The 12,505-nt window shown below is 40.3% G+C and overlaps 1 protein-coding gene across 4 annotated transcripts in view; it reads right to left on the bottom strand.

Moving 5' to 3' along the window:
* Positions 1-873: 873 nt before the first annotated feature.
* LPL (lipoprotein lipase) overlaps positions 874-12,505 on the bottom strand; it is a 24,295-nt gene continuing 12,663 nt past the window's right edge. For 2 of the 4 annotated variants that reach the window (XM_025202538.1, XM_025202551.1), the window contains exons 4-10: positions 11,388-11,499; positions 8,481-8,714; positions 8,054-8,296; positions 6,818-6,938; positions 5,840-6,022; positions 3,986-4,090; positions 876-1,323 (exon numbers count right to left, since the gene is read on the bottom strand). In XM_025202538.1, coding sequence (XP_025058323.1) covers positions 1,239-1,323; positions 3,986-4,090; positions 5,840-6,022; positions 6,818-6,938; positions 8,054-8,296; positions 8,481-8,714; positions 11,388-11,499 — 1,083 coding nt within the window. In that variant the 3' untranslated portion in view covers positions 876-1,238. Of the gene's footprint in view, positions 3,060-3,761; positions 3,889-3,985; positions 4,091-5,839; positions 6,023-6,817; positions 6,939-8,053; positions 8,297-8,480; positions 8,715-11,387; positions 11,500-12,505 lie in introns of all 4 variants that reach the window. The other 2 variants (XR_003093741.1, XM_014519567.2) reach the window with 2 other exon arrangements.

The following is a 12,505-nucleotide window of genomic DNA, read 5'->3' on the forward strand; positions in this document are numbered from 1 at the left end:
TTTGCCCTCTTCATGTGCATCCGATGTCTTCTCTCCCTTGCCTCCTCCCCCCCACCCTTTCATTTCCCCATTGTGCTAACCTTTTAGCTTGGTTTGCCTTTTACCCTTGATAGTTGATGTGTGGGAAGAAATTCCAGGCTCAGCCAACCAGACATCTCTATGGGACTGGGCAGACAAGCCCTTGTGTAACACTTCCTTGAAACAGTACAAGCTTTTGACATAAGCTGCAATTGTAACCCCTGACTTGGAGAGAGAACAGAACCAGCTGTATATAAAGCTTTGCCAGCAATCCCCCAAGTCTCGGTGTCAAGCCCCCTGGGTGGTTGGACTAGTTCCTAGGTTGATCCCTCGCATCATCCAAGAGATTTTCCAACCAGGCCCTCACAACTGTCCTTACACAACTCTTTCTTGGGGTGTTTGCTTTCACCCTTTCAGACTGCACTCTGCTTACCCTTTTTTCTCTTCTCACTTTCCTCTCCCTTTTGCCCCTTCTTAAACACTCCCTTTTTCCATTCTCCTTGTCTTGCTGTTCTTTTTTATATCTTTCTTCTCAGTTCACCTCCATTATCTCCCTTCCTCCATTCTTTCCTTTGCTCACCTTTCTCCATTCCTCACCATTGTCCCAGCAAAGCCAGCTGCCTTAATGAGCTTTAAACTTGGTCATGGTCATGATGTTAAGTGTAGTAACTTTGGATGCCACAGTATGGGGAGTCCCCACCTTAAAACATCTAAGTCACAAGACAGGCCACCAAAAAGGCTGAAACACCATATCCCGTAGCCACTTCTGAAAATTTTGCCCTGTGTCTATATTCCTATAGTTCAGCTAATTCTTTGAGAGTTCTAAATAGAAATAAAATATTTCACTGCTTATTTCTTCAAAACAAAACTAGTGGCTTACTTTGGAATCAGTTTGACAAAGTTTATTAAGATCACAGGTTTCCATTCTGTACAAAGTAAGGAAGCTTTCCCTTAAAAAAAAAAAAAAAAAAAAAAAGCATAATACACTGTTATTTTCAACATGTGACTAAGAAGTTCATTGGTAAAAAAAAGTCTCATTCTGAAAGCTACATACAGGATTAATACTGCACAACTGTATAGATGCAGATTACCTCAATAGCCTCAGCAATATATACAGACTACCTTTACACAGACATAAATTATATATATTTACAGCTAATAAATAATATTTAAAGCTAAATCCCGTGTCTTCATTTATAAAAACCTTCACCATTTGGTGTTCAAGTGCTGTAAGGGATTATATGAGAGCTTGTGTCATAAGTATACACATCCTCACACCTTTCCAAAACATCATCCATCAGAAAACTGCAAGTAAAAAAGAGGAATGTCAAGAAGAAAATGCAATTTCTTCATTTATTCCTTTAAGAGAGCTCATATGCAAGGTTTCAGTATTCAAGCATCACCCTCACTATCTCATCGCGTCTCAACCACACTTTTTTGGGTTAGATCAACTTCTAGCAATTATATTGCTGTATTCAGCTTTGTTCATCTAATGTGAACAAGGCATGGCGATATAAATAAAGTTAAAATGTTGAGTTTTGTTCCAATTTTAGTGATTTTGCAGAAATACCACCTTCCCTAATAGAGGGGGGGACAGGGAGTGGAGGAGAGGGCTTGATGTTGTGTAATAAAGATACATATTACAAAATATAATCTTGTGTTACTTTTCCAAATTGCCATACCCTTGAATTTTTATGGGTATTAAAATAATTAATTACATATGCATAAAAACACTGTTCAGTTCTACAGTACTGTTGTATACTTGTAGCACCTCTAACTGAAGCGATTACAGAGCATTGTGTTTTGTGAGTAATACATTCAAGCTCCTTTAAATGTCAGAGGTACTGAAAAACTTCCTTCAATGTAATGGCATCTGCTCCTATGTCACAGCAAAGCAATACACCGAGGTTTGTCTTTGGAAATAAGAATATTAGCAAAGAAAAGAATGATCACAGTCTCCCGGTTTGCCGGTCAGGAAAAATACAGGTGAACACAAGGCCAGTGCAGCTCTGACCTAATCGGATGACTGAAGTTCAGTGTCAAAGAGCAGAAAGTCACAGTATTCAGCTTATTTTTGCATTAGTGATACAAACAGGTGCTGAAAACAAAATCACGTGCTGTTTTCAGTCTGTTGATTCTTTTGTGGTTCTTAACTTAGTGCAATGTCAGAAGTTAAACGGTTTTGTTTTAAAAAGACATGGTTACTGATTAATTTTAAAATATCTGCATTGGACACTGAGAATGCTAGCATCTCCTACCACTGAAAGTTTATTGCAGGATAAATAGAGTAATTATATATATACATTTATGGGTCACAGCTAAGGCTAGGTAGGTAGTGATAGCACAGCAATTTGCCCCAAGTACAAGCTCTATTATCCACAGTCCAGCATAGTCTGTCTCCAGATTCACTCAGTTCTCAGCCTTAAAAAGGAGCAACAGCCTCATCAGGAGCAAGGTGCACACTTCAGAATAAGTACACCTACTAGGTGCTAAACATGCATGCGAAAGCTTTGTTTTAAACATTAGTGAGGAGCCTATAAGTTCAGTTAGCTCAATTGATGTTGCCCAACTGCACAAACAAAGCTCCAACTAGTTTATACAAATATTAACACACCAATTAACAAAAAGCCAAAATATAGGCCCAGATATGAAACTTCTCAATAAATACTAGGAATTTGCTGTACAATACTTTATGTTGAAAAACCTTGTTACAAGGCGGTATAATGAAGCAAAGTCACTTATTTCTTCCTGGTAAATCAAGCTGTCACACCTTTTGCAAAACATTTTTAACTACTTGGCTGACATGTTCTTTATATTTTAGTAGCTACTTTCTATGTGCTGAGATTCCCTGAAAAAAAAAAAAAAAAGAGCCAGGCATAGCAGGCAAAAAAAGCCAGAAGCTGATATACATTTCAATATATTCAGTTCTGAACACCCACTGCATTCAGTATTCTCTCCCCTCCCCAATACAGAATTTCTTCATCCATAACATTCTTCAGAAAATTCATGGGTCAGTTTTAATTTCAGAAATTGGCTTGTGTCTAAAGAAAAAAGAAAAAAAAAAAAGACATGTTTAGGCTTTTCTGTTGGGTTTAGAACGCTAAGTAATTGTTTTAAAGCAAAAAATAAGTTAGCTGCTTAATTTTTTGATTCATTCAGGGCTGCAGCTCACTTATAAGTATAATACAGGTATCACACTAGACTAGCTTAAGAGTTTTGCTGTAAAATATACATTAAAGGCCTGGTCTTTCAACTCTAGTGCATTTTCAAAACTGGCTGACAGACCATTCCCAATTCCTCAAATTTTGCATGCCCAACTTGGTTTAAGTTTTAGGCCTGCTACCCAGCTAGAAATTTAGCGACTTCAGTGGGGCTTCTCCATGGAGTAAAGTTCTGTATTGGTGCCTCACTGTACAAGACCTACATATGCAGGTGCATCAATTAGATTTTTCATATATATAAGCTGACAGAGCCCAAACAAAACAAAATGCAAGTGACCCTAAAGTCTCAAATGCACTCTCACTTTGCCGAGTTACGATACATCATATTATACATAGCACAGGTCTTATACTGGTCACATATACTTGTGTTAAATGAGTACAAGAAGCTACCCTTCTAATCTTCTAGGGTTTCACATAGGTGTCAATGACTATGCAAGGGGTATGGACCAAAAAACAGGCTCAAAGTTTTTGAAGTGTTAAGTAGTAAATTCACAAAATAATCAGGCACTGAGTCTTAATTACCTTCTAAATCTTATGGAGATGATTGTGACTATTGTTCTCATAATTTTCAGATTTACCGATTTGTATAAGAACAGGTTCTCTCAAGATTTTTCGTGCTGCCTAATTTCAGACAACACCCGAGAACATCCTTAAAGCAATGTTACACAATTACATGTGGATTGACTTGACAAAGAAAGAAAAGAACAAAACAAAAAACACAAAAACAAAAAACCCCAATCTCTTACCCTGCTTTCCTTCTGCGGACAGGGTTACCAAGGCATTTCACAAACATTACAGCTTCCCCTCCCTTTTGGAGGTGAGCAGCTCCATCCTGAGAACAGAACACCATCCTACAGAGCAAACAAACCAGGTGTCACAGTTAATCTGGGCCAAGCTTTTTAACTATAAAGTATTATCAGTTTGCTGAAACAGAGTGGGCCTTTATCCAGTACACTACCAGTCAATTTCTTAAATGCCTATGAGAATTTGATGGAAAACTAATTTGATATTTCCTTTGTTAAAAGTATAGAGCCAGCATTTATGCTTTTAAAAACTTTACAAAAATTTTTACTAAAAAAAGTTATAATTATCTAAAAAGGGAATAATCTGTTCCTTAAGAAATTGGAGGCAATGAAACCTCATGAATGAAGAGTTCAAATGGTTCAGGTGCACTGTACTATGCAAATAGTTCCCACTTACATGGAAGCTCGGCTTACAGCTAGATTGTGTTGTGGAAAAAAAGAATGGTCACTTTGGAACAAATTCGGCAAAGTGCTGGCTCCCCAACAGGTCACTGCTGTGCACCGTGTAGCTTGAAACTCAGCAGTCTAAATCAGAAAAATCACTGAAGGCAAAAAAAGGGCAGAGGGACATTTGGCAGATGCGGCTAAACTGGGTGCCTGTGTTTTTTCCTGGCTAGCTACACAGAATTTTTCAACTAAAAACGTGTTTTTGTTTGTTTGGGGTTGGTTTGTTTTTTCGGTTTTGCGCCTGGGGGGGGGGTGGGGGGGCGTGGAGGCCTGGGGGGGGGTGGGGGGGGGTATATGGCTGTGAGAATTGGCACAAATTCCCTTAGACCTTTATTCACCCTGACACTGTTCTTGGAAAACAGCAGTACTCCCCTGAACATTGGCAAATAAGATGAGGTTGCCAATTCTGGGAAGAGTAAGCAGCTGCTTTTTATGCTTGCCGATACCTTTCATCCCTCTATTTGTTCAGCAAGGATTACTATGTACTTTGATAAAGCAATTACTGTGCTTGTTCACAGAAGTGGCCATTCTGTTTGCAATACACCCATAGCCAAATGTAGCCCCTTTTTCTCCCAACACACTTAAGGTTGAATATGATCAGATTCATAAAAATTACTCAAATAATTTATATGAAAATATTTCAGCTGCTCAACTGAGAACTGCTTCAAGTGGTTATAATTAGTAACTTGCTAAGTGCTAATAGACACCATGTTAAGTGTCCACAATTAGCAATTCGTATGCAAGGTCACATGCTCTTATTTCTACTCCTCACTGGAAATTTTCTAATCCTATAAAGAGTTTCCAGGGCGACCTCAAAAATGTATCCTGCATGAATACAAATTTGGAAGAGTACTCAGAAGCCTCTTACCCTCACTGTTCTTTGTGAGCAAAAGTTACTTGCAAAAATATTCAGCAGGTAGGTGAGGGGTGGTAAATACCAGCAACCATCACAGTTCAGCAAGGCCCTTATACATGTGTGCACTAGAAGTCAATGGGACTGCTTATGTGCTTCAATGTTGTTTCATTATAATCCAGTGTTCAGCAAGGATCAACCAAAATTTATGGGAAGCCAAATTACTGGTATGCCTCCTTAGCTGCTATGCACCACTCAGATGCCCCCCCCCCCAAGGTGTCTGTAAACCCAACTTCAATGATGCAAAGAAGCTGTAAATTTGACTCAAGTAGACATTTGAGCAATAGAGAAGAAAACCCTAGTAGTACCAGGTCATATTTGTTTTCCACCACTCCATTATTTGCCCCATTTAGCCATGTATTTGGGAATCATGAAACACTAGGAATGAAATCTAAGTCCTGTCCCCCTCCCCCAGTAAAGCAGTAAAACAAAGTTACTTTTTCTGGGTTTCTCCAGCCTTCACTCGCACTCTGTGGATGTCAAATGTGAAGGAGGTCCACCATTCTGTCCAACTGAAAAAAGAGTCTCTCTCCCACTGCAGACTCAGCCTAAGTAAGTCACCAATATCCACCTCTGTGTAAACCAGAAAGGAGTAGGTCTTGTTTGTGGAAATTTCAGGTCTGTGAAGAAAAATAAATAAATACAATGTGTGCTTAGACTGTAGTGTTTATTTTCAGAGATAGGCAAACATGCTCTGCGTGTCCCTCAATGCCTTATTCAAGGCCCAGTGAAGTCAATGGACATCCTTCCATTGACTTCAATTGGCTTTCACTCAGAACATTTGAATCCAGTCCTGCTCGTCCGAGTCACCATCTGTTTCCTAGTCAATTCCTGAAGTGGCATGACACAATGTCACCCCACACATGGTGGCAGTGGTAAGCCCATATTTGACTACTGAATTCCAAGAGAAATCCTTTGTAAAATTATTCAACTGAACAGAAACACAAGGTGAAGCCTTGAGTGAAGAAAAATGAGTGTCGTTCTAGCACAATAGCAAATCCACACTATAAGGCTGTAAACAGAATTCTCCACAAAGCTCTGCTTAAAAAACAGATGACATAGTAAAGGGCTTGAATTTCTCTGGCTTGGAAAATTACTTACAATAATGAGCCATAAGCCAAACCTCATTTTTTTCCATTTCAAGTCTCTACTGAATTAAGAGACTTTTTGGACTCTACACGCTAGACTTGAATATTCAAATGTGGAGTGGCCACCTTCTTGGTCAACATTTGGATTTGAATTAGAGACTCTCCATATCTCAAAAGCAGGAGTTTGTGCAGACTGAATTAGCAACAGAGGTTTTGCAGAGTAGGCTGGAACAGGCTCCAATCTTGTGTGGGTGAGGCTAGCAGGGGACATGCAACATACATAGATCAGTTACATGTATACTTGCACCAATCACTGCCATTACTCACAGTATAAAGGCAATGTTCTTTCTCTCATCCGTTGTGCCATACAGAGAAATGAGCAATGGCTGACTTGTCTTAGTTACATTCTCCTTTCCAAAAAAATGGATCTTGACCTGGTAATGAAAAACTGGGGCAGGAACAAGCAAACTTCATTTCAGACATGAACCATGAAAGAGGACAAAAGAGTAAACAGCCCAATAGCTCAGCACACCCTGCCATGACCTGCCACCCTTACTCAAGGTGAGTAGTACTCCAACTAGTATATCATGGGGACTATTCTTGTCACTAAGCATTACTTATTAGGAGCAAGACAACAGGGTCAGATGCCATAGAATTATTTGCCACTTTGGAGCGGATCATACAAATGCATCACCGTGGCTTCAGTCATGTCTTTGCATTAGCTTGCACAAAAGAGACGTTTGAGAGTTCTTGCAAAACATGAGGACAAATGAGTAGTTGTTTCTTATGCATGGAGTCTTTGCGAGGTCAGTTCTAACCAAGCCAAATGACACCCTCATGTATAGCGGGTATCTCAAACACTGGTCCTGCAACCTTTCCAGGGGAACAAGGGTTCAAGCTAGTTGCTTTTAGTGCCATGCAACTGCATGCTGCCTCTTCACTCACAGCTTGTGGCAAGGCCATAAGCACATCCTTCATGTGACAATCAAAGCTGGTTAAACAAGTCATCTGTCCTAACAGTTGTTTGACTGGCTGAAAGCTTTCAGATTCTTTCCACCAATCTCTTCCTCAGACCAATCACTGATTGGATCAGAAAATAAGCAGAAGTGTTTGACTTAACCTGACGGTATGTACAGTTCTGGCAGACGCTTATGAATAGTAAGAGAGTGTCCGATTACTGCACATCTTTGAGTAAGTCAGTCACCATGCTTTGGCTTGCTTTTAGCTTTTCCAGCACCAGTAAAAGTGTGTTTAGAAAAGAAAAAAAAAAAGTGATGGAAAAATTCTGAAGGCTGGACTATTCCAAGAAGAATTACTTTCTAGACTGAACAGTAATTCCTTTCTTTAGGCTCCCTCAACATTCTGTTACAAAAAATTCCCCCAATTAGGCAAAACTCCAAGATGTTCAATAGTTTGATATGAATCACATTCTAAAGGCATATACAAACTTATTCAGGCTCAGCATCTCGTGACCTCACACTGCAAAGAAGCAATCACATTCACATTTGTACACAGAGCACAACCAAGCAAAACATTTTACACAATCAAACAGCCAGGATCTACCTTTATAGGGTGCCTGAGACCGTGTCTTCAGATACATCTTACTGTTTCTCTTGGTTCTCACTTTATGGACCTGATAACCCATTTTGTTGCAGCGGTTCTTCCTGCAGCTTAAACAAAGCCCCTTTTCAAAGGCTTCCTTTGTTTGACAACGATAGGCCATGCTTGGCTTTTCCTCATACATTAGAGAGTCAATGAAGAGATGGATGGAACGTTCATGAGAGCATTTCACGAGCTGATCCACATCTTTGGAAGAAAAATAAAATTACAGGCATCAAACTATGCAATTGGTGGATAAAATTATCCAATTTAGAGGAGGGCTTTCTGTGATCTTCAGAAGTGCCTACCAACCTTCAATAGGATTTGTGCATCTAGGCACAATGAAAATCCCACTGTAGGTATTTATCTACACTTTCCAAAGCAGCCTTACCTCCAAAGCCTTTTTCTGCAATGAGGCGCAGAGCTTCTCCTAGGTTACAGCCTGGCTGGAAGCCTCCTCCATTAGGATAGATATCAATATGCCCAACTGGCTGCTGTATCCCAATGCTCCGGTCTGGGGACCCCCTTGTGTAAGTGTGTAGGACATCAACAAATTCAGCATCATCTGGGGATAGGCGCATAGGTGCATCAGCATATTCAAAGGTAGGACCAGCTGGATCCAAACCTGCATGAGGAAAAGAAACCCAAAACCATGGATATAAGAGTGGTCTAATATTTGTCATAGTCCCATGTGGTTCATACTATATATTGTACTAGGCTGGGGTTTTTGTACATTGCTACTTCTTTAAATACAATCCAAACTGCACATTCATGGGTGCAAAAGCACTGCTGTTAAAGTTTCATCATTATTAAAACAGAATGTGATGCACATGAAAATCTGTAAGGTGGCAAGTATAATTTCTATGTGGTTGCTGTACTCAATATTATCTGAGAATATTTCTCACCCCCCCCTTTTCAAAGTTTCAAATGTAAGAATTCAAAAGGTCTAAAATTTAAGATTTTTTGACCTTGTTCATTCACAGAATAACAGGAGAAGTGTTGTTGCAAATGTTGCCAATTTTTTTTTAAAATTTACGCTGATTAGTCCAGCCTCATATCACTATGCTGGAAAGCCCTAAAGAGTTACCAAGTCCTCACAGGCAGTGGCATAGCAAGAACAGAGAAGTCAGGGCAACCGTGCCAGGCACCAATTTGGCAGGGGCAGAGCAGGAGCAGGGTGAGAAAGGAGTGGTGTGAAAAAGATGGCTGGCATTGGCAGCCACAAGATCACAATCATGCCAGCAGCATGGCAGCAACTGGAAGTCACTTCTGTCCCCCTGTGCCCCAGGCACCTGGCTGTGTCACTGGGCTTCTGCTCATGGATGCTGTTCCTCACTGATCAGTCACTAGAAATTCAGGTTTTTGGGGGCTAAAGTAAACTGAGCAAATCCATGTTCTTTTCCTACTGAACTGTGAGAGAACCTCTGTTCTGTTGGCTGCACAGGGAGAATTGTTGATAGTCCTCCAAAGCCTTCCCACATTTGAGTGCCTATCTGTTCACTGCAGAGTAGGCAGGTTATCAGCTTGACTGATAGCCACACCCAGATACTCTCATACCCAGCTGTGCTAGCAGGCCTGTTTTGAAAGCACCACCCAGCCTGGGTGAAAGTTTTGCATATGTATAGGAGAAGAGTTGGGAAAAGCACTCAAACAACAGCCCAAGTTCACTCTAGACTACAGACAAGTGCCTTTATTATATTGTTGGAGTGGAATGATGTAGCAGTGATGGTCCAGGAAGTGAGGCAAGGATTTTTGGGAGGTGTTCTTTTACTGGGCAAACAGCATAGTTGGGAGACATCTTAAACAAGTTTGAGTATATGGTACTTTTCCTCAGGTCTGTGGAAAACAAACAAACCAACCAAACCAAAACAGACAAAGCTTGAGTTAAGTAACAGCTTGAATAACCTGTGTAAAACTCCCTATATAAATAAAAACAAACATTCTGCTCAAAAAAAATGGAGGGGTACACAAAGCTAAGACAAGAGAAGTACAGTAGAAAGGATAGCCTGACTAGTGGAAGAGCAAGACCATTCAAGAGGGAAGATTATTCTTATCACTTTTGGAATAGAGATTAGCAGAGACTTAAGATACATTTTAATGAGCCATAAAGTCAATATCTGTGTTTAGTTATGATCTTTAGTGTCCAGTAAAGTTATGAAGAGTAATCTATCTAAAAATTACACCAAGATGAAAAAAGAAAGAAAAAAAAGTGTAGTCTGCTTGTAGCGCATGGCGCCATTTTTGTGGTCTTTTCATGGTGCCCTTCCCTGCTAGTGCTCACTGGCAGAGGGGGCCCAGGCAGCCCCACCCCTTGATGATGTTGACTGGCCAAGAGGACCACCCGTTACAGCCTCATCCCTTGCTGCTGTGTTGGAGGGGCAGGGCTGCACAATGGGCAGCCCTCTCAGCCCGGGGGGGGGGCGGCGGGCGGGCAGCACGTAGCTGCCAATTTTCTTTTCTCCCCTTCATGCCATTTTAATTTTTAGTAAGTTTCCCCACCTCCCCTATGATTCTACGCCAAAAATCATGTGAAATTCCATTTTTGGGGGGTTTCCTCGGAAACCATTTTCTTCACAGCCTCTGCAAAAAAAAACAACAAAAACAAAATCAAGAAATCATGAATAGGGTAGAGTCCTAGTTATGAAGTGCTGTCCCCAGGCCTGTCTTCTGAAGGTGTTCTGTACATCACCCTGAACCACAAGACTGCAAGATCACAAAAGGGAGTGCAGTTCCTTTATGTTAGTCTGCCTCAGTCCTTCCTCTTTTTCCTGTGATCATTCACTCTGGTGTATACTTTGTGAGGTTTCTCTCCCATAGTTTCCATCCATCTGGTACATGGGATGAGATATACCACATTCTGGGATAGATCTATGGAGGATCACTGAATTCTGATTGGGGGGGGATGTCGACTGTTGTAGCACTAAAAATGTGCTAACAGGTTTTGCATTTATTATTAAGGCAAGGTTGTGTCCCATTTGGTGTCTGTTAGTCAGCAGGGAGTTTGTTTCCAATTTGCTTAGTATCCATGCTGGTCATTATGCTAATGTTTTCCTTTCTATTATAGACCATGATTGAGTGTTTAGCAAAGTAGCACTCTGGTCTTTCAATGCTACTGTCATATAATCAGTGCTAACTCTCCTCCTGACAGCAACAGTGTGTTCATATACAGCCACCATTGTTAAAATTTACCTTAACCAATTTCCACAGAAAAGTAATATTCCAGCCTGGGGAAAATCAAAACCATCCCCCTTTTTCTCTTTGTCAACAAAGAAATAGATGGAGAGTAGGTTTTTCTTACCAGTAATTCTGTTAATCTTCTTTTTGGTCAGACTTCCAGCAATCCCAGCTACATGTGCTCCCAGACTGTACCCCAGCAAATGGACATTTTCAAAAGGGTAGTTAAATTGCTCCTAAGGAAGATTTTTTTTAAACAACCAAAATTGAGTCAGAACTTCAGCAGCAAAAAGCCAGAAGACAAAAAAAACCCAAAAAAACAAAAAAACTGAAAATACTGGAATTTATTGCAAACCCACAAGTCTAATGAGCTTGATTTTTAAAAGGTACTTGGGTACCTAAATGAATAGGAGTCAAGCACCTTAATACTTTTATAAATCTGGCTTACCTGGCCCCCTTATCCAACATTTATTTTAGTGGAAACGAAAATAGGTCTGATGTAGAAGACTAAGGGAAAGGGTTTCAAAGGCAAAAGGGCAGACAAAAATCTACTGAAAGCCAGTGAGAGTTAGGCACTTTGGGCACCTCTGAAAATCTTCACTTGAATAAAATGATGACTGTCAGTTAAGATGCCGGGCTGCCCTCATCCATCTTGTTCTCATCACTGCCAATCTTAGATAGACATGTACTGTGCACACAAAGTGCCTTCACATGAATCACAGCAACTACACACTGAAAAGACTCAGCTTGTCCTACCTATTCCCACAGCATGTTTCTTCCTGATGTTATATTTTCTGGTGCTTTGTCCAGTCTAGCCTCAGCAAGGGGGTTTTTAGCTTTTCCCTTGGAAGACTGGGTCACATTAAGAAGTTTCACCACTAGGATGTTTATCCTGAAATGCAGCCTAAGTATTCTTTTTCTTAGTTGCAATCCCTTATACCAGCCTAAAGAAATCAATCCTGTCACTGAGCCAGACAGCAGTCTTAATACAGGAAATATGTCCTGTTGAGTCTGGGAGCTTAGCAGGGTTTAAGAAAAGTTAGGTTACCCAACCAGGAGTGGGGCCTAATAAAGAACAGGCAGTACTCCTTACCTGAGTTAGCAGGTAGAATCAAGTACTATAGAAAAGCCTGATCTTTAACTTGACATGATAATTCATGGGAAAACGGTTAACTCTCATCCGTGTCAGAAATTTTATTGACAATTCACTAATTCAAGTTAATTCAATGCACAAACACTCTT

The sequence above is a fragment of the Alligator sinensis genome, unplaced genomic scaffold (genome assembly GCF_000455745.1).
Source record: "Alligator sinensis unplaced genomic scaffold, ASM45574v1 scaffold560_1, whole genome shotgun sequence".
Lineage (NCBI taxonomy): Eukaryota > Metazoa > Chordata > Crocodylia > Alligatoridae > Alligator > Alligator sinensis.